Here is a 27,952-nt window from a genome sequence, read left to right as displayed (position 1 = left end):
GCTGCGGGTGTTTGGAAGGCGCAGCTGCCAGCTCCAAGGCGGTAACTGGATCGCAGGGCTCGGGTGACCTTCGCGCCTCCGAGGCTGTTCTGGATGTCGCAGCGATCCCGGCTCGGGGTCGGGCAGCAGGAGCGGTGTCCCTGCAAGGCAAAGGCCACTGGAGGGCTGTCCCCGACTGACCCCAGGCCCTCCACGGGCGGCTCTTCTCCGTGGTGTCTCTGTGTGGGTCTGGGGCTCCAGCTCACGATGCAAGTTGGTCCCACAGAGCCCCACGTTCGGGACAGGCACCTGCTGGTGGCCAACGGTGCCAGTGCCAGTCGTTCTCCTGCCCTGGTGGGCACGGGCTCTGGGACACCCTCACCGCACACGAGTCCTGCCAGCTGAATCTCTTGCCTGCAGAGAGCTGGTTCCATCCTAACTCTACCTTGGGCCAACCCACAGTGCTTCCCACGAGTGAACAGAGAGACTTGACCTGACACAAGGAGTGTTGTCTAGCTGGAAACTTGGAAGAAGTGGGTTATTCTCTACTCCAGCACTCCTGGGAATGCTGCTGCTCATTCGTCTTGCCCAAATGCTGTTGCACTTGCTCAGGGATCCCCCCAAATTCAGACAACCACGGGCGTGGGACCTGAGCTGGGCTCTCCTGCCTCACCCGGCAGCTGTTCCTGTCCCTCTGTCCTCACAGTGGGTCTGTCCTTCCTCCCGCAGGCATGAAGCGACCCCTGAGCCCATCCCACAGCCCCGAGAGCGCAGTGCAGCTGGTGGAGGAGGCCAGCTGCCCCCCCAGCCAGCCCGAGCAGCGCACGAAGCGGGAGAAGAAGCACCAGTCGTTCACCCTTTGCGAGGTCTGCAATATCCAACTCAACTCGGCTGCGCAGGCGCAGATCCACTACAACGGCAAGTCCCACCAGAAGCGCCTCAAGCAGCTAAACAAGGGGAAGATGCCAGCGGCCCAAGGTAGGAGCCCACCCAGCAGGTCAAGGTTGCCCAAAGGCTGCCCTTGCTCTGGCACAGATGCTCTGTTGGGCTCATGGAAAGTTTGGAAACGCTTGATTTTGTCCTTGGCGCCTGTCACTTGCTGGAACTGCAGGGCTTTCAGTCCTCAAGTGGTTTTGGAGCCCAAGAGGCCACGCTGCGGCGGCAGAGGGATGGACACGTGTGGGTCTGTCCACGTGCAAGCGTGGCTGTTGCTGCTCTGTCTTTGTGGGTGTCTTCTTGAGTTCTGTAGGTGCCACGGGGACGTGCGTGCCCAAGACTGTCAGTTGCTGGGCTAGTGGATGCTGCTTTGCAGGTGCCAACCTGACCGTGTCCCTCCAGGCTCTTGCTGTGCACTTCTCCTGTATCTGTGCTGGGTTTGAGTCAAAATGCTGCTTAGATGTTGGTGCTGAGGCTCCTCACCTGTTGGCTGTGCAGGAATGCTGGCACGTGCAGGTGCCGTGCTGCTGGGCAGGAGCTTGTGCAAGGGCAAGGACTCACTTGCCCTCTGTGCCATCTGCCAGCATTCACCTGGCCGGGCCCAGCTGGCTGCTGCAGATTTTATGCACAAAAGCAGGGAAATGTGCCCAGAAATGTCACCCTGTCACCATGGCTGACCTGCTCTGCCTGAGCCTTTGGCTGTGAGGGATTGTCATCAGCAGCAAACCAAGGGAATTGTGTAGAATGACAAAATGCCTTGGGATGGAAGGGACCTAAAAGATTAAATGGTTCCCTGCTCCTGCTCTTACTAGAGATTGGGCAGGCTGGAGCCATAAATTCCTAGCATGGCAATAGTCATCTGTGTGCCAAATCCTGCCCTGATTGGTGCTGGTTTTGTTTGGGAAAGGCCTGGGATATGCAAAGGAGAAGGTCTCTTCATCAACATTACTGACAGATGGAAATATCGCCGGCTATTTTAATGGGGACAGGGCTCATAAATTCCAGCTTGCAGCTTCCAGCTTCTCCCCTCAATCTGGTTGTGGCCTGATGGGAGGCTGTCCAGGGATGTATTTCCTTCTGAGCCAGAGAATCTTGGAGATGCCAGTGTGCTCTTTGTGCTTCTGCACCGTCCCTGACCTCTGCCAGCGTGGCACCCTGGGGCTCTGCTCTGTTTGTCTGGGGAAACTGCAGACAGCAGCTGCTCCCTGCACCCCGCTGGCCCTCCTCTTCCCACCGGAGCTGACCTTTCCCTGCACTTTTGGATAAAAATGTCACTTCCAGCGTTGTCACTGTGAGCCTTTCCCAGCCTCCTGAGGCGTGACCCGGGTGGCTGGGGACTGACTGATGTGACTCCTGTGCCCCTCTGCACTGTCGTGCCACTGGCACTGGGGGTACTTGATGCCATGTGCGACCCTCAAAATACAAATGGGACCAGCCCTGTCTCGAGGACAAGGGCAGGGCAAGCTCCTGGCCTGGCTGTGGCGCGTGGGCAGGGCTGGCAGGGTGATGGGGTGCTGGGGAAGCCCTGCCCTGCCTCATCACACTCTTCTAGGAGCCCTTCACCGGCCAGACCTGCACCTTTGGGTGCTGAGAAAATGCATCTGCCCTCAGTCCTGGGAGCAGTCACCCCTTCTTGGGCAGCTGCCTGCTCCGGGGCTGGGCTCAGCCTGGCACAGCCCACAGACAGGAATGGCTAACACAGCCCTCCAGTGGCGTGGCAGCACTGGGGGGAGTCTTGGGAGGTTAAAGACAGTGGATTAAATGAAGTAATTGAGTTAGACAAAGATGGGGTGTTCCTCTGGGCTGGAATCTCTGTCTCATGCTGACATCTACAGCTACATCAAAGCAGCTCCCAGCCACCACTCAGTCTCCCTGTTCCCCTCTGGCTCCTTGGGTCTGTTCTTCTTGCACAGGCTGTGATCGCTGGCGTCTCGTGGAGCAAAGCTGCAGAGGAGCGGCGCTGGCAAACATGCTAATCAGTGTCATTACAATTCATTAGCTCTGTACCAGAAAGCCCCCAACTTAAAAACAAATTATTGCTTATTAGACGTTTCATTTTGCAAGACAAATCCCGGATCCTTGTTGTCCTGTGTGGAATCATGGTGAAGGTGATGATTAGATACGGGGTGGTCACAGATGAAAGACGTTTTCGTGCCGCAGATGCCAGTTCTAATCCAAGTGGGTCACGAGTGATTTAATTACTGCCTGTGATTTCCCAGGGAGCCCAGGCGATCTCAGTTTGCTCTCAGAGTCCTCGGGAACCAAACCACTGCCTGGTGCTGAATGAGCAGGAAGAGCTGAGACACCCCAAATGGGGACCAGTGGCTGCAGGGGCAGGGACAGGGGGCTGCTGCTTCCCCTACCCTGGATCATCTCTGGGGCTCCCATCACGGGACAGGCTGAGCTGGAGCATTTCAAAACTTACACCCTGATCCATTGCTCACCCCAAAAGTCCTTTCCACCAGTGTCTGATAAAGTCATGGGATGTAAAGAACAGCTCGTGCACGCTGCTACCAGGGCGTTGTCTCTGGGCTCTGCCAGCCCCCATCTCCCCAAAAGGCAGCGCGAATTGCTCTCCTTTGGAGCACGAGGCTCTGGTTTCCCTGGCAAATCTGAGCTGACAGCAGCTCATACCCCTTTGGCCAGGGTCCATGGGAAGGACACACTGCTCAGGCTTCACACAAGCCCCGAGCCCAACTCAAACTACTTTTCTTGGCTTTGGAGGCTGCTGAGCTGCTCCCCCAAATCGAATGCCAAGGCAGGGCCAAAGCACCCGGAGGGAGCTGTGCCCTGGGGCTGATTTGTGTCACAGGCTCTACCCTGACCTCTCCCTGGCTGCCCAGTGCTGTCACCCTGCCTCACACTGGGGCTGCCTGGTGCTGCCCCCCCACTTGGCTACACAGCCCTGGAACAACAGTTCTTTGCAAAGGGAAAAGTCCTGCTTTTCCCAATTATCCGCTGAAATGTCTGTCCATGCGTGTTTGGGAGCAGAAAGGCTTGAGATGAGCAGAGAAATCGCTGTGACAGCTTCAGCATCACTGGGCCTGCAGCAGGGAGCAGGGCCCCTGGCAGGGATGTGGGGACTCTGGGGGAGCCTGGGCTGCTCTGGGAGTCAGAGGGGGCTGGTGGGATTATCTTGGGTTTCTTGGGGGGTTCCAGATGAGCTCCCTGATTTTGGCAGCTGGCAGGGAACCCACTTGCCTTACATGGCTCCTGCAGGGCTGGGGTGGCAGTGCCTGAGGCTGGGCTGTTGCAGTGACCCAGGAGCCCACGGTGGTGCTCTCGGCTGGTCTGGGACAGCCCTGCTGGGAGACAGCTCCTGACAGCCACCCAGAGCAGCAGAGGGAGGGGAATTGGTGGGTCTGACCATGGGCGGGTGTGAGATCCCACTCCTTGCTGCTGCTCCATGATCCTGGGTCGTGTTCCTGTTCCATGGCCCTGCTCTGTGTGCTCTGGCACCTCGTTCTCAGCTGCATTCCCTCCTCCTTCCCCCCCTGCTCTCTGCTGTGGCAGCCTTTCAGCTGTTCATTACCCACCAAACGGGTGCCAGTCCCTTTCAGCCGTCTTCAGCTGGGCTTTGTCTGCAATAATCCCAAAGTATTGATTTAAATAGTTTGCAAACATGTGGGATTAGGGTCTAATTGGGACTAATCGAGGTGCAGCAGTCATGTCAGTGCTAAGCTGGGGCTGGGACATTTCTCACATCTGCCCTTGATGGAGCTCCCAGCCGTGCCCAGCCTTGGTGCCTGCCAGGACCTGCTCCAGCAGTGCCAGGGGAAATGTTCTTTCTTGCCTCCTGCTTTTGGGACTTTTTGGAGAAATTTGGCAGGGACAGGCCAGTATCTGGCTGGCATGGCAGCGTCCATCACCAGGTACACTGGCAGCACATTGGGCTGTCCCAAACTTTCCAATGGCAGATCCATGCCCAGCCTAAGTGTTAAAGGGGATTTAACATTTGGCTGGGACAGACCCTGCATCTGCCAGGTGCTGATCAATACCTTGTGCCTGAGCAGCACCAGGGCTCAGATTTTAAGCTTCTGTGAATTTATGAAGGACAAACATATGGAGTCCTCCTGCTCCATTGGCCTCGGCTGCTCCCTTCAGCTGTGAGCAAAGAAGAGCAAAAATAGCTTTTCAGATCAGATTTGAATAACCTGGAATCTCAGTGGAAGAAATATAATGGTTTTTTCATGTCTTAAAGATGCTGGCTGGGATCAGGAATAATTTGAAGAAGCTGAATTGGGTAATTGTACATTTTCTTTTCCTCTGCTCACTCCCAGGCTTCTCCCTTCCTGTTGGGGCATAGGGATGGGGTGCAGGGATGTCCCTTGGGGCTCCTGAGGGCAGAGCTGGGCGGGCTGAGAAGGGGAGGGATTTACCCCTGCCACTGGGAACTGGCAGAAAAGCCCTGTTTCACTAAATGATCTTATTTTTTACCAAAAACCCTCCGGTTTCTGTAGGGGAAGGGACCCGTGGGTGCCATGTGAGAGGCTGCACATGAGCCCAGACATCAGCTTCGTGCTGGCCCATGAATCCAGAGCAAACTGCTCCCTTTCTAAATCCTCAGAAAATACCCCATTAGCTTGCTGTCCCTCTGCAAAGCCCAGCTATTCAGCTTTCTGTGGATTAATAACTGTAGCATAATTAATCTCTGATTTTATTGAGTCAGGAGCTTCAAATAGAAAATGAATTGATTAGCGGTCAGCTTTGCCTTGAAGGTTTTTGTGGTGTGGAGCCTTCCCCACCAGGACTCTGACCTCTGGTTCTGCACCCCAGTTCTGGTCAGAGCTTCAGGGATATTTTTCCTTGACACACTTATTCTAAAAAGATCCTTTACATTTAAACTCTTGGCCATAAAATGACACAGAGAAGCTGCAGGGCTTTTCTTGTGCTGCTGGGGCACGAAGGAGGTGGGAGCCTCCCATGGCAGGAGCTTGGCTGCTCAGGTGAATCCTCCAGCTGCATCCAGGGAAGGGTTTTGCCTCAAGAAATATAGAGATCAAGCCAAAATATATCAAGGTCAGATAATATAAATCAAGTATCATCTTTGTGTGGGCTGGTGGAGGCTGCCTGGGCCATGGGAGTGTCAGGGTGCCACTGATGTGGTGCTGGCAGAGGCTGTGCTGCTGGCACTGGCAATTTTTCCCCCCAAAAAAAGAAAAAATCAGTAGGAAGTTGCCTCGTGCTATTTTTAAGCCCTGCAGTTGTGAGCCATTCCTCTTGAACAGCAGATTTTGCTGTCACTTTCTTCCAGTCGGTTTGCTGTCAAGTTGCCTCAATAATGTTTCATGGCCACTCAGCTCAGGGCTGAGGCGCACGTGACATTAATTAGAAGTGGATTAAGAACAACGAGGAACACGTAGCCATGGAATATTTCACAATTTCCCATGTAGCATCATCAGCTCAGCAGATTTGGAAGGGGAAACCTGGCATTTATTTTAAGTAGGGAATAGAATGGTCAAAGCAGCAGCTGAACTGTGAGTGTGCCCCAGCTTGTCCCCGTCCCGGCAGAGCTCTGAGCCTGAAGGGGCCTTTTGCAGAGCTCCCTCGGCGGCTCTGAGCAGGGGTGACGGGCTGATGTCCCCTTGCAAGGGGATGGGGATGCTCCAGGCTCAGGCTCCTGGCTCTGGTGGCCGCCCCACATCGGATCCAAACCCTGTTTGGAGGCTTGGCTTTGCCCCCGAGCACTGGGGCTGCTGGGTCTGAAACATCCCTGGGGGACCTTGGCACCCCCGGGGGGCTCTGCTGTTCTCAGGAGGAGGCAGCCACGGTCCTGCTGTGACACGGGACAGAGGCGAGCGTCCTGCTGCATCCTACTGCATCCTACTGCATCCTGCAGCTGCATCCCACAGCCGCGTCCTGCGGCTGCATCCTGCCACTGCATCCCACAGCTGCATCCCGCCACTGCATCCCACAGCTGCATCCCGCCACTGCATCCCACAGCTGCATCCCCGCAGCTGCATCCCACAGCTGCATCCCCGCAGCTGCATCCCACAGCTGCATCCCGCCGCTGCATCCCACACCTGCATCCCGCTGCTCCATCCCGCAGCTGCATCCTGCCACTGCATCCCACAGCTGCATCCCACAGCTGCATCCCGCTGCTCCATCCCACAGCTGCATCCCGCTGCTCCATCCCGCAGCTGCATCCTGCCACTGCATCCCACAGCTGCATCCCGCTGCTCCATCCCGCAGCTGCATCCCGCCCCTGCATCCCACACCTGCATCCCACAGCTGCATCCCGCAGCTGCATCCCACAGCTGCATCCCGCTGCTCCATCCCACAGCTCCATCCCACAGCTGCATCCCGCAGCTCCATCCCGCAGCCCCATCCCTCAGCTCCATCCCGCAGCCCCATCCCGCAGCTCCATCCCTCAGCTCCATCCCGCAGCCCCATCCCTCAGCTCCATCCTTCAGCTCCATCCCGCAGCTCCATCCCGCAGCTCCCCGCTCCCCGCCCGGCTGCCGCTGGGGATCAGAGGTGCTGGATGGAGCAGGTCGTGCCGGGCCGTGCGTGCGAGGCCAGCGCGGCCGCTCCGTGCCCCGGCGCCGTCCCAAAGAGCACCGGGACTGAACGGGGCGGGGGAACCGGAGAGGGGTCACAGCCACCGGGAGGTGACTTCAGTGATGGAAACGCAGCTCATCCCCCCCGGCCTCCAGCCTCGGGCCGCTCTCCGTGCCCGCTGTGTCCTGCGTGGGTGTGCACACGCGTGTGCTGCTCGCCCGGGGCCACGGGAGGAGCGAGCGTTTGGAGCCAGGCGAACGGGGAGGAGAGGGGAGTCAGGTCGGGGGAGGGGTTGTGGGTAGTGTAGAGCTGTCACTGTGATTTAGGGTCGGCTGCTTAAACTGTTTTATTTTCCCAGACAGTAAGTCGTAAGCAATATAAAATTTTCTCTGAAGAGATGATCTCCCCTCGTCATGCTTCTGCCTCTTTCCCAGAGTGAGCTCTCCTTTCCATAACCCCGTGGTGTCAGTGCGGGTGTGCAGAGGGAGAAAATGGGATTCTGGCTTTTGGAGCCATGCCCACAGCCTGGAATCGGGGATCCAGGGGGATGCAGGGCCCTGCTCTCTGGTCCTGGTGCTGCTGGGAGAGCTGGTGACACTGGGAGCAGAGTGGTGCAGAGCTGTGGATGAGCTGGCTGTGAGGGACTGCTGTTCACAGCCGTGTGTCCTGCCAGCACAAGGACGGTGGCCTTTCCCTGCAGCCTCCCTGGGCCGCCCCCAGTTCTGCTTTAGGAGGATGTGAGTCGGAGCTGTTGGAGCTGTTGGAGTTGTCAGAGCTGTTGGAGTTGCTGGAGCAGTGCTGCCTCTGCCTGCAGGCACTGCCCGCTCACCTCAAATTCAGTTCCTTTTTCATGCCCCTGAGTTTGGACAGCTTGCCCACAGCACTGCTCCAGCTCACCTCTGGTATGTTCTGCACCACAGATTTATGAGGAACAGTTTCATTTATTTGGCCATTGCTGTGCCAGCCAGAGTGTCTCGGTGTGCTCTGAGCTGTGGCACAAGAGTGTTTGCCCAGATGAGCTCCTGAAGGGCCAAAGCTAAGCAAGAACCTGATGGGCAAGACCAGAGACAGCATCACCCCATGCTAATTAATTGTCCAAAAGATTTTGGGTAGTTGGTTTCCATGCCAAACCTCAGCTGACTCCATCTGTGCCCTGTAGCCCCCCAGGAAATCAGCACTGCCCAGGGGGAACCAAAGTGTGGTGGCAAGGTGGAACCCTCTGCCCTGCCCCTTCCAGGAGTGCCCACGTCAATAAGATGGAAAATCTTACACTCTCCCTCTGAAACTATTTCCAGGTGCAATTTCCAACCCTTTTCTTGATAATTAAATATTTTTAGGTCATCCAGTTTCTCCACCCTATTCACAGACGTGTCCTGGATGCCTTTGTAATTAGCCTCCCTGGGAAAGATGATGAAGGAGGGAGGCACAGCCCATCGCCCCACTGCCAAAGCCCTGCCCACCTTGGATCATCCTTGGGGGTCAGAGCTGGGGGTGTGTGTCCCCCAGGGTCGCCAGACCCCTCCACTGACACAAATCTCCCATGTTTGCTCTTTTTAAATGCATAAAAGCAGAAACCTGCAGGAAGGATTCATTAAAAAAAAACTGGGGATTAATAAAGAAAGAAATGGATCTGGGTGGGCACTGTGAACTCAGCAGTTTGGCAAGTCTCTGTTTACCAGGGGGGTCATGGGGGACTGTGAGCCACAAACCCCATTCTCTTTGTGTGGGAAGCCCCCTGGGGGAGGAGGATTCAGCCCTTAAAATATGTTACTTTAATCCTGAGCAAACTCGGGAGCAGGAAAGGTCAGCGCCTGCCTTCCTGGCCCGGCAGGGACGAACCGCCGGCGGCTGCTTCAGCCGGAGCCTTCTGCTGCTGATGGGGCTCAAGTTACAGAGCAGAAGAAAACCGATACTCATCCTCCAGGTGTATCAGTCCTGATCCTATCTGGCATCTTTCACCCCCAAATTATACCCTAAATCCTTGGTGAACAAAGTCAGCCAGAAAGGCTCTGGAAGACTCGGCAGACTTGGGCAGGGGAGACTGATCAGACTTTGGCTGATCTTTTATCCCTGTCTCCCTCCTCCTTTATTGATGTGCTCATTGCCCAGTTCTGGTCACTATTTGCCAGGCTGCCTCTGGAGTCTAAGGCTGGGAAGAGCCAGTCCTGGACATCCCTCAGCCAGCAAAAATTGAACACTGCCCTCAGCAGGGTTCAGAGTAATCCCTCTGTTGTGGTTCCTGGAGTCTGTTGTCACAAAGAACCCAGAGAAGTGGTGACATTGGTGCCACAGCTGAGCTGAGCACCCTCCCCTTCTCCCTGCCCTCCCTCATCCTTTAAGCCACAGGCAGGATTCGAGCAGACCTGCCCGAGCAAGCCCAGCTTGATGCGTGTTTGGGATTTGCCTCTCCCGGGATGGGTGGGATGAGCTGCAGGCTGAGGGCTGGGGCCTGGGGCCATTTCACAAGAAACTCTCTGTTTCCATCCCCACACTCTTGGGGTGTTCAGCCATCAGTGTCCCACGTGTGGGTATCAACCTGTGTGTTGGAAAGCAGTGACCACGAGGGGCTGTGGCACCTGGCCTGTGTTGGCTCTGGGGATTTTTAGGGCATCCCATGGGATGGTGGAGCTGGTTGTGATGGACCCTGGGCACCTTTCTCAGCCACTCCGGGGTAGAAGCTTCAGCAGCTTCATCCCACAGAGGAGGTTGTGGGGAGCTGCAGCCACGGGCTTGGCTCCCTGGGATGGGGGCAGCTGGTAGCACCACTGGGAGGGAGATGTGGGTCTGCACCCTGTGCGAAGGTTTGTGCTGCTGCCCCACGCCAGCGCTGGGGAACATGACAAATATAGCAAGTTATGCACAGGACGGACCCACAGTGCAGAGCTGGGAAATTCCAGTGATGCGCTGGGCTGGGCTGGGAGGGCCGGAGGCGTTAATGGCAGGGGCTGTAATCAGCACCTGCAATTAGCCTCCACTCCAGCTGGCCTCAAAGGCTCGGCCACAAAGTGCAGCATCCCACACCCCGTTCCTCCCTCCCACCCCTCCGTGTCACTCCAGCTCGAGCCCTTTCAGCCATGGCGATGCTGGCCAGGACCTGCTCGCCTGGCTGGGATAAATGCAGCATGAACCACAGCTGGGAGAGGATTTATTGAGGGAATTGCTGGGTAGAACGGTCAGGGCTGGGTGTAAATGGAGGATACAGTGGGGGTCAGGGCTGCACATCCCACCGGTCCTTGCTGCTCCCACCGGTCCTTGCCAGAGGGGCTGGAGGTCAGGAGATGCCAGACTTGCCCGTGGCTTGTGGTTATCCCTGGGGAAAGGAGAAGAGCCATCGTTCTGGGATGGTGGAGCCCCCTGCTCCTCCCAGTCTTTACATTTCCAGCTCCCTCTGCTCCACGGTCCTTGCAGTAACACCAAACTGCTGATGACATTAAACAAATTAATATCGGGTTTAAATAGCCTGCGGGAGGTCGGGCCAGGCCTGCGGGGCCAGCTGTCAATCCCGGATTAGCGAGTGCCCCGGCTAAACTTACTGCTGCTGTTAACGACCCTGACAGCAACACCCTGCCCGGGGCTCTGCCAGCACTGCCCCGGTGCCAGCCGTGCCAGGTGAAGTCTGGGAGAAAGACTCATGGTGTGCTGTAGCCCAGCAGCAGTGCCCAGAGGAGCCCTGATGGCTTTAGTGCTTTTCAGTGCACCAAAATTCAGTAATTTACCCCAAAAGTGCCCAGTCTGGCTGCGGCACATGGGAAGGGACTCAGGCATCTCATGGTTTAAAATATTCATTTTCACTCTGCTTATGACCCAGCGGTTTCTGCCCAACTCCTTGCATTGTTTGACTCGAGAAAAATATTTAATTCCTTCCTTGTTCTTGTCTCCCATTCAGGGAGGCAGAGGAGATGATTGTTTCCCCTTTTCACAAGCAGGTTTTTCATTTCCCTGTTTAAAGGGCAGCAATGTAGGCAAGTAATGAGCCTTGCCTCCTGAGAAGAAACCAAAAATCAGCACAGAGAAGGTGCTGCCATGAGGAGCCCAACTTTGCTGATGAACTGATGGGGAGGGCAGTGGGCCCTAGGCTCATGAAAACCCCAATCATGGGGGGCTGAGACGAGCACCCCACTCGGGCCAGGCTGCCCGTGTCCAGTCGTGTCACCCCACAAGCTGATGACATGGTTGGGTGTGCTCCAGCACTCAGGGCTGGGGCTGAACGGAGCAGGGACCCGCGCTCACCAGGCGGGGACACGCTCCTGCTGCCGGCGAGCCTCTCCCGGGGGTCGGGCTCGGGGGCTGCCGCTGAGTCTCCCCTCCCCGACCAAACCCGGCGGCGGAGACCCACAAGGACATTTCGGCACTGTCACCCCAAAGCAGTCACCTTAGGGGACTCTCCGGGGGTGCAGCGGAGCTGCTGAAGGTTCCCTCCCCTCGCCCCAAGTTTCGGGGCAGCCCCGGCTCGGGGGCGGCTGTGCGGGGAGAGGGAGCGCCCGGTCCCCCCCCCACCCATCTCCACGCTGATACCCGGCAGCTCCGGCAGCTTCTCCCCCCGCGCTCCTGCGGGGCCGAGGCGGGGCCGGACGCGGGGCGAGGGGCGGCGGGAGCGGGGCTGCGCCCGCCCGGCCCTGCCCGCAGCTCTGCCCGGCGAGCGGGAGGCACCAGCAGCGCGGAGGCGACGCAGCCGCATCCAAAATGCTTCTAGGTGGGTAAAACGCAACTTTCCCGCAGCCTCATCTCTCCGCGTCGCCCTCCATCTCTCTCCCTTCCATCGCTCCTCCATCCCCCGGCTCGCTGCTGGCGGAGCCGCTGCTCCGGGGTGCAGCGGGACCGGGGCAGCTGCGGAGCTCGGGCGCCGGTGGGGCTCGCGGGGAGGGGGACCGGGGCATCGCCTCGCCGCGGTCCCGGGGCTGCCGCTCCCCGCACGGCCCCGGCTTGAGCGCTCCCGTCTTCTGCCGGGTTCCTTCAGCTGGAGGAAAGGGCACTTTTTCAGCGTCCGAGCTGTTCTTCATGCACAGAAACACACCGAATTGGTTCTTATTTTGCTGGTAGATCTGCGCAGACTGTGTGTGTGTTTCGGGGGTGGGGGGGTCTCTTCTCCACTTTGCGATTTTGGCCACTAACTTTAAATAGTGAAACACTGAGGTGGGTTATTTAATGCTGGGAAAGAACCCCCGGAATAAGCGGTACTCAAGGAGTTCGGGCTCAGAGTGAGGGGCTGGGAATGGGCTCGGCATCAAACTCAACTACTGATTCACCTGTGGGGTCCCCATCCTGTTCCCAGCAGGGCTTGGCACCCCAAATTATCCTCATGAGATTTTCTTGCTTCTAAGAAATGATGTCGTTCCCATTCCTTATTGCCGTTCTGCCTGAAAACCCCGGTAAAAAGCTGCTCGTGTTATTTGCATCAGCTGAGGCTGTACCCTACACCCACAAAATGGTCCCTCCCCGCCCAGCACATAGGCAGCCTGTTCCCTCGGCTCCCAGCCTGCTAATCCTAATTACTTACGGGCTTCAAGCTGAGTTTGACTCACTGCATCTTATTGATTTCTCCCAGGGCTGCAAAAAGAGGAGGGAAAAGGTTGTGTGCTGACGGGGCTGGATTTTGCCCTTGCTCTTTGTCTGGGTGTCAGCTCCAACTTGTGTTTCTGCTGCACCTGCGACACAAACGCTCGATGCTTTTTGTGTGATATGGGGCTGGGGGAGAGCGACCAGCAGTGTCCTTGTGGGGGTGGCCAGTGGTGGAGCTCCGTGGCCAGCGGTGGAGCTCCGTGGCCAGGCTTGGCTGGCACGGACTGGAGAAGCGGAGCAGCGGCAGCAGATAGATCGTGACGCTGTTCTTGGTTTTGTGCGGATTCGGGCTGGTAATTTCAGTGGTTTTGTTTTATTATCAGCGTTAACTTTGCGGCAGGTGCTGGGGAGGGGAGCGTGGCCCCTGGCTGCTGGCAGCGATGGGTCTGGCACGTCCCCGTGGGCAGCGGTGTGCCCGTGTGTGTGTGTCCATGTGTGTGTGCTGTGCACATCTGTGTGGGCACGGGCACGTCTCAGGCTGCCATGCTCTCATTTTCCTCTGATAACGTGTGCTTGTGGGTGCCCGTGGTTGCCTGAGGGCGACCATGCCAGGAACATGGATGTTGTTAGCCTGGCACATCAGTCAGCTGCCCGTGTTGGGGTGCCTGTCTCCCATGGATCAAGCTGGCCCCAGCTGTCTCCTGTGGATCAATTTAATTTTTCTAATAGTTTGAAACACAATCTTTTCTCTGAAATGTCTTTCCCTGTCTCTCTGGAACGTGTAACACTACTCGGGATATTTATCTGGAGTACTTGTCAGGCTTAAAAGACAAACTAAAGTCCAACCCCAGAGCTTGCTTTTCACTCTGTAGCCTCAGATATGGAGGAAACATTGAATAGCCACTAAAGCTTCAATTTTGACCCTGCAATGTCTTGGGCTCACTGACGTTCCCATTCCAGGACCATGTTGCTCCAGGGGGAAGAACGTGGTGGTTATAGTGCTTTCATGGTGATTCCAGCCCTCTTGGGACTTCTGGGGGTGCCAGTGTGGGGAGCCTGGCCCCACTGAGCTGCTGGGTTTGGCTTTGGCGCTCCTTTGGCAGATGGTGGGACTGAGCTTTGCCTGTGCTTGTTTTGGGTAGATTTCCCTGTAAATGCAGCAGTTGTTTTTATTACTGAGGCTTGCTCCAAGCAATATCCTGGGGGACACATCTGTGCCCTGGTTTCAGACCTGAGCAACACTGGGCAGGGGGGAACAGGGGGCTCTGACCTCCTCCAACAGCCTCAGCCTCCCCTTCAGAGTATTTTTAGACCAAGCTGTCATGTAATCTTGACCTCCAGGATGATGTGGGCTAAAAAATATCACTGCGTCTCCAGCATCAAGCCGAGGATATAATTTACAAATCTCTTTAGCCCATTCTTAATTATGCCTCACCTTGCTGCAGTAATGAACTGCTAACAAGTATTTTGAGCAAATGTGAACTTTTTTTTGAAGTTTCTCAGTGCTGATGCTCCTGGCAGGTGCTGGCGGCACAGAGGCTTTGATGGTTTGTTTCAGCACCCACCTGATGTCCCTGAGCTTGTAATGACTGCAGGGGCTGGGGATTTAGCAGATTGCTTTTTTTTGCCTTTCCTGAGCGGGATGTTGGAAGGAGTGGGCTGGCTGCTCCCACTCTCCTCCAGAGTGATTATATTAGCATGGCCTGGGTAGGAGTGGCGGAAATTACAATGAAATACTAGAGGTAGGAAATAAAAATCTAATTTAAAAATAATGACAGACGTGTGTCATCTCCCAAACCCTAGCTAGGCATGACCATCCTGGCCGTGGGGCAGCTGTGGTTGTAGGGGGTGTTGTGTGCTTCAGCTGCTGGGGAGCTGTGCTCAGGGAAAAATGCTGGGAGCAGAGAGAGGTGAGGGGAGACAAAGGGCTTTGGTCTCTCTAAAACTTGGGAGGGGAAATATGTAAGTAGATTTGGGTTTGAAAGCCCTCTTGGTCCCCCAGGACTTGCTCTGCTGAAGTCTGAGTTGATGGGCGCCGTTGGGGCAATTCCCCTTTTCCTCCTATCCAAGCAAATGTGGGACTGGCTGAAGCCCACATGGTTTCACTGCTTAGGGGTTTGGGGACTGTCACGTGCAGTGGTTTGGGTGTCACCATGGTGGTCTGTGTGCAGTGCTCTGGCACTTCTGGGATGGCATTGCTGAGAAGGAACGGCCCAGCAGGGATGGCCACTGGCTGGAGCCTGGCTCTGCCGCTGACCTACCAGGTGGCTCTGGCCATGTCACTTGTCATCTCTGAACCTGGCTGTCTTCTGGTGGGTTTTCTTGGCTCCCTGGGGGCTCTGTGCCAACCTAGCCCCGGCTGTGTGAGGGTGGCACCTGCCTTCAGGTGCTTCAATAATAGAAATCATTAATTTTTGCTGCTAATGGAAGAAATGCTGCACTATGAAAAATGTGCGTTGGCTTGGAGGCAATTCAAAAGGCTGGTGGAGACGGGAGCCCCTAATTTGTTCCAAATTGGTTATTTCACTGGAATGGTGAGAAAGCATCAATCTGAGGAGCTTTTCTCCCTTTTCATTTCTGTCAGCCGTTCCTCGGCTGTAATAAATTGGACTTGGCTGCAATTTTTACAATTTAAACAGTGTCCAGAATAAAGCTGAACTGACTGGGGGCTCTGGTGCACTCCTGAGCTCTCCATCTCTCGGGGGGACCCTGGCCTCTCCCCACCACCCACGGAGGGGCAGGCAGGGCTGTGGAGCCCAGATCAGGGTTCAGGGCTTGCCACCTCCCTTCAGCTGCCTCTAGTCAGGATGAGCCCAAATCCCCCCCAAGCCCCTCGGGACCCGTGGCAGAGGTCGGTGGGGTCTTGGCTGGGCTGCACTGGCCTGGCAGCACTTCTGGCTGAGACACGGGGGACACTGGGCTGATTGGGATCCCTGCTGCAGGAGGCATTCCTAAATGCTGTTTTTTTTCAGATCATTACCTGGCAAATGGGGAGCGTTGGGAATTAAAATCCAAAGGGAGTTGGGCTCAGTGTTTGTGGACAAGAGAGGAAAAGCTGCTTGATAGAGCAAGACTGATATCCAGCTCCTCAGCAGCTGATTTTGATATCAGTGCTGTGGGGTGAAGTTCTCTGTAGCTCCTGGGGAGAAAGAGGCAGCCAAGCTGCCTCCCAAGGACCAGGTGCATGGACTGGAGGAAGCCCAGGGAGCGAGATCACCCTGTCCCTGCTTCTGCTCCTTGACAAAAGGGCTTTGCCCTTCTCAGCTGCTGCTCAGAGGAGCCTCAGCCCGGAGCTGGGGTCGCCGGCGGGGAGAGATGAGCACACTCCCCCCGCTCCCCAGCCTAGCTCAGTAATCCTGTTGTGGCCATGTCCAGAGTTTGCAGGAATGTCATCTGAGTTTATTTCAAGGCTTGTTCCCTGCCAGCTGCAGTCACGCAGCTGAAGGTTGTGACAAAGCTGTGCAGGGGAACGAGGCACGAGGCTGCATCCTGCAAGCTGGCAGTGGGGTGTGTGTGAGCATCCCGTGTCACCAAGCTGGGGGCTTCTTCTCCAGTAGCACCCCATGGCTCACTACCTATGACCCACTGCCCATCCAAGCCCCTCCACAACCTGAGTGTGCTGGAGGCAGAGTCTTTGTGCCCACAGTGGTGCTGGAAGGGCACCCCCAGCAAAGGAGGAACAGCCCCCTGAGTACCCTGAGTTGCAGGAGAGCTGGGACCCAGCTGGGAAACACTGGGGTCCCCCACTGTGTGTTCCATCCCCTTCTCTGCATGGGAACACATCCCTTCCAGTGTCTGCACATCCTGCAGGCCATGTCCCTGTCAGATCCGCCCGTCCAGGCACCAGTCCGGGGGCTGCAGGAGTATTTTTAATTTGGCTGAGCTGACACGGTGCTGGGTGCTCTCTCCCACATGAGGCAGCGGCTCCTCGCAGCCTCCCCCCTCCGCCACACACGGCAGAGATTGAACTGAGCTGTCACCACCTTCGGGTGCGAGGGATGCAGCCGGGCAGCTCCAGGAGTCCTCCCTCCCTTGCATGCTCCCAGTTCATTTTGGGGGCTGTCACAGCTGGGGTTTTGGATGCAGAGGGTGAGCAGGGACCTGCAGGGTGCTGGGTCTTTCCTACCTCATGCCCTGTGATGGCCAGGGGTGAGAGGGCTGGTGGAGCTGGGCACAGCAAGGTGGGTGGGCAGGAGAACTGGGGGCTGAGCAGGGATGGGCTCCCTGGGGTCAGCAGCTCTGGGAACACCAGCACCTCCGCTTCCCTGCGGGAAGAGCGTGCGTCATTTCCCAGAGCCTGACTGGCTTAGAGCAAGGATGGAAACAAAATCTCATAAATATCTTTGGACTCGGGGATTTAAACTTTTTTTTTTGGGTAATATCGCTGGGTTTGGTCTCTTCTATTCAGCTTCTTATAGATGCAGTAAGAAACCCTCGGGGAGCCCACCCATGGATGTGGGGCTGGAGTGCAGGAAGGGGTGCCAGGGATCAGCCTGGAGCATCCCAGTGGGGTCTGCTCTGGCTGCTGGAGGTGTGGGATGCCAATGGAAACTGGGACTCAGATGGAAACTGTGGCTCATGGCTGCTGCCGCCCTCGAGCCGAGGGGATGATGGATGTGCTGGTGCTCCGGGCACCTGCCCACCCAGCATGGCACAGTCGGGAAAAATAGCAACAATTGGCTCGAGCCAAGGCTGCTGCTGCTGCATGGAGGTAAACAGGAGTATCTCCACTCCAGTTCCTTTAGGAAGGACGTCTGATATCCGGCAGCTATGTGAGGGCAGAGTGCTCAGCAGGGTCAGGGACATCCTGCAAATGCTGCCCAAAATTCGTGTTACAGCTTGAGGCTTCCAGCAGGAATGGGTTTACAGGGGAGAAGGGGTCAGTGGTTTGAGCCTTGCCTCTTGCATGGGGCAGGTAGAACAAGGGTGCTCTTGTCTGGAGTCCCATGGATTCCACTGCAGGGGAATCCTCCGTGGAGGGGTCCCAATGGGAACTGGAGTTGGATCTATCCACTGCTAATTTGGGGTCGCTGACCTTCTCCGTCCTGCTCTGGGTGCTGGCAACCAGGGAATGGGGGATGCAGCAGGCTCCTGCCTAAAAACTCATTAAAAAGGCTCAATCCTCTTTTCTCGAGGCATTAGCACAAGAATAAATCGGGTGCGTTTTCACCCCAGGAGCCAGCTCTGGTTTCACCACCTCCTGCTCTCATTAACCCTGGGCTGACACTTCGGCAAGAATGTCCCCAGCGCAGGAAGAGCCTCTTGCCCCGGGATATGTGGAGGAGCCTAAAGAGAGGAATTAAATGGGGGTCGCCAGACCCCCCTGGTGCAGAGCCAGCTGGAGCCAGGTACAATGCAGCTCCTAATCCAGGCGAATTCCAGTGGACCTTGTCCCTCCTCATGGCCAAACTCTACACCTGGAGAAGGGCGAGTCTGGGTGGGAGCATCCTTCAGCTCCCAGGCACAGGACATGTGCTGGGAAGCAAGGAGCCGGGTTCCCATCGTGGGTCCCGCGGGACACTGGTTGGGATTTCAGTGTTCTCAGGAGCCTTGTTTGCGGAAAGCAAAGGTGGCACAAAATCATCTTTCTGGAAGTAGCCAAAAGGCTCTAAATTTCACCTGCGTTTACTGCTATAGGAAAGCTTTCTGGGACGTGAAGAACCCCTCTGCTCGTTAGGGAGCCCTGGGGAAAGGGGCTGGGTTTCTTCCCCAGCCCTGCAGCTATGGACTGGGAGCACAGGTAAGCAGGAAACACCTTGTGGCATTCCCTAAAGGGCTTGGACTTGGATCCTGCCAAAACACCGTGTCCACGGCTGGGGTTCTGCTTGCAGAGCACATCCAAAACCCACAAACACCCGTCCTGGCCGGCTGCAAACTCCTGCAGCGTGTGCCCAGCTCTCAGCTGAGACACCCAGGCCAGGAGCCCCCGGGCTCCTGACGCCCATCGCTCCTTGGGCTCCCGGCAAGCGGCAGGACAGGCTCCGTGGCTCACCCTCCGCAGGGGCCGGTGCAGCCGCCACCTCCGCTGTCCCCGCGGCCCGGCCGCCGTGCCCGGCCGGCCGCCGCTAGTGGCCACTGCCGCCGTGGGCCGCGGGGAGCAGCCGTGAGGGAGCCGGCCCGCAGCAAGATGGCGGCTCCCGGGCTGCGCTGAGCGCGGGCGGCCGCCGCAGGCTTTGTTCCCGCAGCCCGGCACCGCGGGGGCTGCGGGGCGGGGGGTGCTGCCGCCTCCCAAACGCCCCGCTGCTTTTTTTGGTTTATTTTTGGCTTTGCGTTGCTTGGCTGGGTTTGGTTGTTCGGTTTTGTTTTGGTGTCTGTTTTGTTTTGTTTTGTTGGTGGTTTTTTTTTTTTTTTTTTAATTAGATGATTTAATTTTTTTTTTTCCTATTTAAAAATCTGGGAAGTTTGCAAGCCCCCCCAGCCCAAAGCTTATGGCAGCCTTTCCATGGTACGTATGTAGGGGCGGGTGAGCGCGGTGGGCACGCCGGGCTGGGCGCTGGGGCTGCTCCGCTCACCCTCCGGGGCACGGCGAGACCGGGACACGGGTCAGGGCAGCGCTGATCCTCTCACAAGTAAATCCTGATCCTGCCCAAACTTCCCGGCGGGGGAGAAGCAGGCTGCTGGGGGGATCGGAGCGTGACCCCCATCCCGAGCTGCTGCCGAGTCCCTCGGGATGCGCAGGGCTGCTCCTGCCGTGGGCAGCAGCGCTGAGGGGCGCTGGGCTGGTGCCAGAGCCCCGCGGGTGCTGCGGGAAGAGGTGCCACGGCGCTCGGCTCCATCCCAGCCCCCGCCCCGGCCTCGTGCATCCCACACACTAATTGCTGCTCTTTTTTCTTCTCTTTTCAAGGCAGCAGCTTCTGCTGGAGCAAGTGCAGGGGGTGGCTGTGGGGATGGCTGGGGAGCGAATGGGGTCAGTGACGGGCAAAGAGCGCAGGAATGCTCCCCCTGGGGCCATTGCAGCCAGGAGCTGCAACAGGGATGGATGGGGTCGCTGCCAGGCTGCGGTGCAGGTCACTCCAGGGCCACCTGCCACCACCGTGGGGAGCACTGGCTCTGTGGGGGTGGGTTTTCGCAGCGCTGGGAGTCATGGTGTTGTTCTAACTTCTGAAATGTGAGGGCTTCTTTCCTGCAATGGCTCTGGTTTGGGGGCTTGATCTTCAGAAAAACCCCAGGTTCCTCATCGGTGTCTCAGCAAGTCATGTGGACTGATGGTATTCCCCACTTTTCCTGCTGCTCAGTGTCTGTGTTCTTTTTCCCTTTACATTTTGGTTCTCCCCCTTCCCCATGCAGCGCTGCATTCTTCCCCCTCCTCTCACCAACACCTTTATCAAGGCTCAGTTTGGATTTTCAGTCCGGTTCATGGAGAAATGTGGGTTCAGACTGAGCAGGCCTGAAGCATAGGGAAGAGATCAAGTGAATGCTTAAACCCTTCAAGTCCTGGTTTGGTTACATGCTCAAGTGCTTTGCAGCCTCTAGCTCAGTAGATATTTGGGAGCTTGGCCTGGAGTGGATTCAGTGTGTCACCTCCTGGGAGGGACACTGGGATGCCACTGATTGTGCAAAGCATGGCTCTGCTGCCATGGGACCTGCCATGGCTTCGGCAATTCCCTGGAAGAGGGACAAGCCAGGCAGGACTGAGAGCACATGTGTGCACCCAAGCACGTGTGTGTGAGCTAGCTCCCAGTCACCCTTGTTCTGCTCCAGAGCCCTGGCACTCACTGCCAGCAGCGGGTGCTGAATGCTCTTTTTTGGGTGTTTCAGCCAGTGCTGAGCCTTCCTCACCTTCCCAGTGCCAGCACAGTGGGGAAGGCTGCTCCGTGGGGAAGCATGTGGGTGTTCCTGTGCTGATGGGAGCATCTGTGTGTGCGCCACTCCCACCAGTGACACCAAGAGCTGCTGGCGGTGCTGATGAGATGCTTGATGGGATCCCCTCGTGTGGTGCTGGGGCTGTTGCACAGCCTGTCCTGCCCTCAGCACCGCTGTCACCATGCCACTGACGCTTGTGCCACCACAGCCAGCCCTGGCTGAGGTCTACAGGGCCCTAATCCCATTTCCCTTGTGTCTCTTTCATCTCCAGTCGGACCAGGAGAGTGGTAATAGACCTTCTTACTAAATTAAATGTGCACGCTGCTCCTCAAGGCACGGTGCGGTTCAACCGTAGTTGATTTCCCAGCCACAGCAGTATGGTGCCTCCAGGAAAAAAGCCAGCTGGGGAAACTTCCAATTCCAATAAAAAGTGTAAACGCTATTTCAATGAGCACTGGAAGGAAGAATTTACCTGGCTGGAGTTTGACTATGAGAGGAAACTCATGTTTTGCATAGAGTGTCGGCAGGCGCTGGTGAAGAACAAGCACGGTAAAGCGGAAAACGCCTTTACCGTGGGCACGGACAACTTCCAGCGCCACGCGCTGCTGCGGCACGTCACCTCCGGCGCGCACCGCCAGGCACTGGCGGTGAACCGGGAGCAGCTGGCCTTCGAGACCCGTGTCCACGGCCACCCCGAGCTGCGCTCACTCATCAAGGTGGAGGTGAACCCGGCGAAGGTGGCCGTCCTCACCACCGTCTACTGGATGGCCAAGGAGGACATCCCGGATGAGAAGTGCTCCTCCCTGCTCAACTTCCAGAAGTTCAACCTGTGCCAGGCGCTGCTGGCCTCGGAGCACAGCGAGTACTACCACCCTGGCAGCGTCAGGGAGATGCAGGTGTGTACGGGGGGCTGGGGGCTGCACCTGGGTGGCCGCTGTGGTGCGTGGCCGCCATGCCTGGCAGGGCAGGGACGGTGCCCGCGCCCACCGGCTGTGCGGGAGCTCCCCGAGCCTGCCTGGCTGCTTTGCAGGATGGAAGCTCATTGTCTCAGGAGTTCAATTAGCACATGCGAGCACTGAGGGTTTTGCATCTTCTGCCCTAAACTGAGTGATCAGAAAGATCAAGTAGCCGGAGAGTTTAAGAGGGATTTCAGAATTTTACAAACACTTAATGCCTGCTAAAATCAAATTAAATTTTTAGTGGGTCTTGGCTGTTCGCCAGGCTTTTCAGCTCTGTGTAGTGCCTTATTTTGCTACAGATAGACTAAACTCACTAATTAGGTTTCCTAGCCTGTGGTGATCCTTGCAGCAGAAGTTTTCCCTCCGAACTGGGGAGTTTGCCTGAAATGGGGGGAGCGTAAATAAATGAGTAAAGATGGAAAAAAATGTTGCTATTTTGTGCTGCTCCTGCCCTTGCTGGGCCAGTGAAGTGGAACTGTTGGAGTTGAATGGGGCAGGTGCGTTCCTGGTGTCCTGCCTCACTGCCAGCATAGGTGGGAGCTTGGGAATGGGATTTTGAGGGCTTGAGGGGTCAGTGCTGCTGGTGGTGCTATGTCCTGCTGCATCTGTGGGGCTCTGATCCCAAGCTCAGGACAGGAACCCCAAAGCTCTCAGCAGCTTCCCATGGTGTTTGAGCTGCCAAACAGAAGCAGGTGGAGAAAGCTTATTAGGGAAAAAGAAAGCAATTTCCAGCCCTTGTGTGTGCACTTAGCATAAGGGCTTTTCCCTGGCTCGGGGCTCATGTCCTGTGGGAGCCTGTGGGTGGGAGCCCACCCGCTCACTCTGTGCCCAGTGCTGCGCATCTCCCACTGCCTCTGAATCTCATTTGTGTTTCTCTCTCCCTCCCTGCACCCCTCCTTCAACTGGCCCAGGCAGCCATTGCCAAAGTCCTCCACAACGAGGACAGGCACAGGATCAAAGCCTCGCCATTCATTGGGCTGGTGGTGGACGAGACAGTGGACGTCCTGGAGCACCGCAGCCTCGCCATGTTCACCACCACTGTCTCCCCCTGCAGTGGGCAGACCTCCACCACCTTCCTGGGCAGCTTCGAGCTGCCTGCCGGGGAGGCCTCCGCTGTGGCAGGCAAGGTGGGTGAGGTGATGCGCTCCTTCGGCATCCCCACCATGAAGCTCACCTGGCTCAGCGCTGGCAGTGCCTCGCTGGTGGCTGAGAGGCTGAGCGGGGTGGGGACGGCGCTGACCTCGCTCTGCCCTCTCCTCACTGAGGTGCACTGCCTGTCCCACGGCACCTCCCTGCTGCTGGCCGAGAGCATCAGCACCATTGAGTACCTCCAGAAGTACGAGACCACCGTGGATGCTGTGTATAGGCTCTACTCCAGCTTCCAGGGAGAAGGTGATAGCCTGCAGGAGCTGCGGAGAGTCCTGGACCTCTGTGAGATAGACCTCGGGAGCCCCAAAGCCATCCATTGGACTTCTATCTTCCCAGCTGTAGAAGCCATCGACTCCTCGTGGCCCACACTGGTGCTGCTGCTGGAGAGCGAGGCGGAGCGCTCACCTGTGGCCCGTGGCCTCTGCGAAGAGCTCAAGAAGTTCCAGTTTGTGGCCTTCACCAAGATCCTTCTGGATGTTCTCCCCATCTTCCAGAAGCTCAGTCGTTTTTTCCAGATCGAGGACTTCGACCTCTCCATCTTGAAGCCCATAGTCTCAGCCACAGCCACCACCCTGCAGGCCCAGCAGAGCACCAGTGGCCAGAACCTCCGGGAGTTCCTCAGTGAGATGAACAAGCACCCGCAGGACGGCCGGGAGGGCGAGAGCCGCCTCTACTACAAGGGTGTTGAGCTGGCCAACTGCTCACAAGTGCACCTGAAACACTTTGAGCACCTGAAGGACAGCTACCTGGAGAGGGTGCGGGGCAACCTGCTGGACAGGTTCCCCAGCAGCGTCCTGGAGGCCATCAGCTCCTTCTCTGCCATCTTCAACCCCAAGTGCTACCCCCAGTCTCTGGAGGACATTGGCAGCTATGGGGTCAGCGAGCTGAATTTCCTACTGCAGGTGTACTCACGGGTGGTGGTGAGCGAGAGGGCCCTGAGCGACTTTCCCCTTTTCAAGCGCATCGTCTTCAGCCTCAGCCAGCTTTCCTTCAAGGACCTCTGTGTCAAGCTGGTCTACAGCAGCTCTGAGATGCATGAACTCTTCCCAGACTTTGCAGTCCTGGCAGCTATTGCCCTGGCCTTGCCGCTGGGCTCGGCCCTTGCCGAGAAGATCAGCCGCGGCCGGGAGCTGCTGAAGCGCGGCCGCTCGCGCCCTGCCAAGGACGAGGGGCTCTCTGACCTCATGAAGATCGCCATCGACGGGCCGGCCATCAGCGAGTTCAACTTTGCGTTGGCCATCGAGTACTATGAGAGCATGAGGGAGTCTGGGTTCATCGTGGCACAGGTGAAGTGAGCGTGGCTGAGCCCTTGGGCAGGAGCCGGGGCCTGCGGGCAGCCCCCAGGGCCAGCTCAGCGCCGCCTTTCCACATCACTGCTCGCTGCTGGGCAGCCGCAGTGGCTGGTGACCTGCTCTGTGCTGGGAAGAGAAAACAGGATCCTTTGCAAAGCCATGCTGGTGCCATGACCACCCCTCCCTCATGCCCCAAACCTCTGTTTGAATCACTCAGAATCCTGGGGCCACCTGAGATCCCAAATTGCAATGAGTTTTTTCTAGGGGTTTGTCATTATTTTGTTTTAGGGAGATGAAGGCAAAGCTCTTGAGCTCAAATGTCACATTGCCTTTGCACAAAGATACCCAGCAGCTTTTGCTTAATGCTCTGCAAAAAGATGGGATTTCTGTTATTCTGGAGCCTGGAGAGTGAATGCAGAAAAGGCAGCGCATCCTCCGAGCTCTGCGCCGACCCCAACATGCCTGGCGGTGTCGTGTTGGTGTTCCTTGCACACAGCACAGGGTATTTTTAGTAGTGGCATCAAGTCACGATCATTTCAAGAGCAAGAGATTTAGGGAATGATATTGTAATGGCTGAGGAAATAGTAACCTTAAATGCATCATTGTGTACATATGTGTATGTGTGTATATATATAAAAATATACATATATAAATATCTATATTAAAAAGGTCTATCTTAATTTTCCTAAAGTTTAAAGTGTAAAGATACCTAAAAGGACTTTTTTTTTTTTTTTTGCAAGGACAGAATAAATTATGAGCAGGGGTCCAAAACCAAGCAATAGCTAATTCTTGTTCTTTCCAAAACATCCTCACCTCCCTGAGTTCCCTTTGCACCCTGAGCACTTGGCAACCTGCAGTCTAGGAGAAAGTCCTTCAACAACTGCTTTTGGGACCAGCTGGAGGTTTTCAGCTTGTATTTCTGCTCTGAAGTGTTACTCTCTATCCCAAGGTGGGCAGAGCTGTTGGTGCCTGCAGCAGCCAGGAGCTCGGGGCCCTCTGCCCACGGGTGTGGTGGTCCCAGTGGGGCTGGGGTGCTGTTCTGGTGTGATGGGGCTTTGCTGGCTTTGACTTGGAGGGTTTCCTTCACTTCAGACTGATTCTAATCAGCAATAAACCCAGTACAGCATCATGAAGCATTACCTCAGTTGAATCCTGAGCACCAGGTCCTCTGCTGGGGCTGCTAAAAGCTGGAAATGGGAGGATGTAGCAGATCTGCTGCCTCACAGTCCAGGTCTGGTTGCTCTGGGAGTCCAATGCAATGCAATCTGTTCCTAGTCCAGATCCCAGAGGTGCTGGGGCTGCACTGGTGCTGCCATCATGGTCCAGCGTTGTGACTGGGGGTTGCTCCTCTTCTCTGGCCATCAGCCTTTGGCATTGGGGAGCCTCCTGGAAACATGCTTGGCCAGAGACAAAAGCTTTAAAGCCCCGCCTAAGGATTTAGAGACACCATCAAAAATTGCTGAGAACATCTCCCAGGCCAGGAGGGAGCCTCTCTGTGAATAAACAGCTCCATCTCCATCTGGCCTGGGCAGACTCCGCGCCAGATGCTCGCTGAGGCAGCGGCGTCTGCGGAGATGGGTCCTGGCAGACTCGTGTTGGTGTGAGAACCTGCAGCGCTGGCCCCGCCGCCTGCACAGGCAGCTCGGGGAGCTTCACACAGGCAGGTGACAGAGCTCAACAGTTGCTCTGCTCTGCCTCACAGGGACCAGGAGAAAAGCCTGCTGCAGGTGTGTGTCCAGTGGCTGTGAAGGGTGAAGGGGTGGGGGACAGGCTGGGGGCGACAGCCAGACACAGTTCAGGTGAGTTTGGTTAAATGTAGGGCTGGAAATTCCTTTAAATTCCAAGGGATCCCTACAAAAGTCACTTGTCTGTGGGACAGGAACTGGGCTGAGCTCCAGAGGGCTGGGAAAGGGCTGAGCCCCAGGAGGAGAATGTTCAGGCTCTGGTGTCTGTGGCTGAGCCCAGACATCAGACACGTGGCACCACCTCAGGGACTTTGTGGCTTTGACATCTCTTGGTCAGGCCTGGACCGTACCTGTGGACTGGGGGTGGCACAGAGACACCCCCCCTCAAACTGCAGCAGATGCTCACACCAGGAGCATGTGGTTCCTGTGCTCCTCTCCTTGTACCAGCCCCTTGGAATGCTCTGCAGAGCCTGGAGCATGTCCTGTCCAGGAGGACCAGCAGTGCCAGAGCAGCAGCATTTGCTGTGGAGGTGGGGGCTGCTCTGCCAAAGTGGGGGGAGACAGAGCAGGAGCTGTGACAAAAAGCTGAACCACTGGGGGCTTGTTCCCCCAGCACAGCCCCACCTGCTGCTGGCCGTGCCTGTCACCTTGCCTAAGGTCGTGTCATTCTATACAGACCTGGGACCCTGCCACTCTCCCAAAAGCAAATCTCCTTAATTGAGTGGCTAATTAATACCTAAAAATACTGCCCTCAGCTGCTGCTGGAATCTGCCCTGCAGCAAAGGTAAGGCAGGACCCACAATGCCATGGCCCTGTAACCTTGGAAAGGTGCTCCAAGAGCATCCTGTGGGTGCCCCAGGGGGTGTTGTGACATGCTGGGAGCTTCACTGGGGTGGCCTGAGCCCTCTTCCTGCTCCTCGTGGTCTTGTCTGCTTCAGGGACAAAGCCAAGTGAGAAAAGACCTGCCCATCTGCAGGGTCTCACAGGGGTTTCTGAGCTCTCTCTAACTGCCTGGTTTATCCCAGTCCGGAAATGTGTTTAATCCACAAATTTGAGCTCAAGGATGTGCCAAAGAGGTTGGTGTATCTTCTCTGTACCATTGGTGGGCAGCAGCTGCTGCAGGTGGTGGCCGATCCTGGGAGTCTGTGTCCCCTCAGCACTCGTCCTGTGCCTGCCCAGTGCAGGAGCTGCTCCCCAGGGAGTGAACCCTTCAGCCCAAGCATTAGCTGAGCTGCAGCATCACTTCTTGTAGTCACTGATTTTGGGGATAAGGTGATCACCCACCTCTTGTTCCTCCTATATATATTTTTTTCATATTTTAATATATATATAAATATATTTTATATATCTATATAAAATACATTAAATATATAAATATATATAAATATTAAAACACATATATACATATATATACATATAAAAATAAATAAATAAATAAATATATATATATGTATGTAAGTGTGTATGTATGTATGTATGTATGTATGTATATTTTATATTTTTAAGGCCAGTGCAGTCCATACAAATTGCATGGGCTGTGATGAGTGGCACCCCTCATGACTGAGCCCCAAATGCCTTCGCTGCTCTCGCGTGGGGCCCTGGCTGCGTGTGCTGGGGGGTCCCAGGGCAGCTCCTCTGGCGCCAGCCCAGCCGTCTCAAATGATTTGATGTAGAAACGCTGCTTCACGCCTCAGAAGGTTAATTATGCACCCCTCACCCAGTCCCGCTCGCTGCTGCTGTAATGTTATTTATTTATTTTTAAGCGGTTTCGCAGATTTCCCTTCTGGGCGACTCTGGAATTAACTCGATCAGTGCACGCCCGATGAAGCAAACTGTAATTCCTCCCCGGAGTCAGGCCTGGCTTGGGGATGGCTCCGGCAGAGCCTCCGCGTGCGCTCGCCCAGAAAGAGGTCGTTGGTGCCCGTGGGGCTGGCGACGAGCGCTGGCTGCTCAAATCCAGGGAACCTCTCAAACTTGGAATTTCAGATGCGTGTCTCGCATCCTGCACCAGGCTGGATGGGGTGTGGAGCAGCGTGAGGAGCAGCACCAGCCTGGGATCCTCGTTCTGCACAGCTGGCGTCAGGGTGTGGGGGGATGGGGGCTGTCGGCTGTCACAAGAGGTGCTGGTGGAGAGTGTTTCTGCTGTGGG

General features: G+C 56.3%; 2 protein-coding genes across 13 annotated transcripts in view; both read left to right on the top strand.

Annotated features, from left to right (window-relative positions):
- Nucleotides 1-27,952, top strand: part of ZNF385C (zinc finger protein 385C) — a 61,229-nt gene that overhangs the window by 19,063 nt on the left and 14,214 nt on the right. For 6 of the 10 annotated variants that reach the window (XM_021532883.4, XM_077788291.2, XM_085561907.1 and 3 more), the window contains exon 2: nucleotides 709-957. The exons of 2 other annotated variants lie outside the window; for them this stretch is intronic. In XM_021532883.4, the coding sequence (XP_021388558.1) occupies nucleotides 709-957 (249 nt within the window). Of the gene's footprint in view, nucleotides 1-708; nucleotides 958-11,978; nucleotides 12,110-27,952 lie in introns of those variants that run through there. 2 more of the 10 variants (XM_085561910.1, XM_021532887.3) reach the window with 1 other exon arrangement.
- Nucleotides 819-24,273, top strand: C27H17orf113 (chromosome 27 C17orf113 homolog). Of its 3 annotated transcripts, none has more exons than XM_085561904.1 (3): nucleotides 819-957; nucleotides 20,990-21,614; nucleotides 22,589-24,273. In XM_085561904.1, exons 2-3 carry the CDS (start codon nucleotides 21,096-21,098, stop codon nucleotides 24,119-24,121), a joined length of 2,052 nt encoding a protein of 683 aa, XP_085418030.1. In that variant the 5' UTR covers nucleotides 819-957; nucleotides 20,990-21,095; the 3' UTR covers nucleotides 24,122-24,273. The 3 variants fall into 3 exon arrangements, with proteins under 3 accessions (XP_085418030.1, XP_085418031.1, XP_085418029.1); XM_085561905.1 differs by lacking the exon at nucleotides 819-957 and adding an exon at nucleotides 11,992-12,109; XM_085561903.1 differs by lacking the exon at nucleotides 819-957 and adding an exon at nucleotides 19,216-19,360.

Source organism: Lonchura striata, chromosome 27 (assembly GCF_050655825.1).
Source record: "Lonchura striata isolate lonStrDom1 chromosome 27, ASM5065582v1, whole genome shotgun sequence".
Lineage (NCBI taxonomy): Eukaryota > Metazoa > Chordata > Aves > Passeriformes > Estrildidae > Lonchura > Lonchura striata.
Note: the sequence above shows the minus strand (reverse complement) of the source record. Positions and strands in the feature narration are given on the sequence as shown.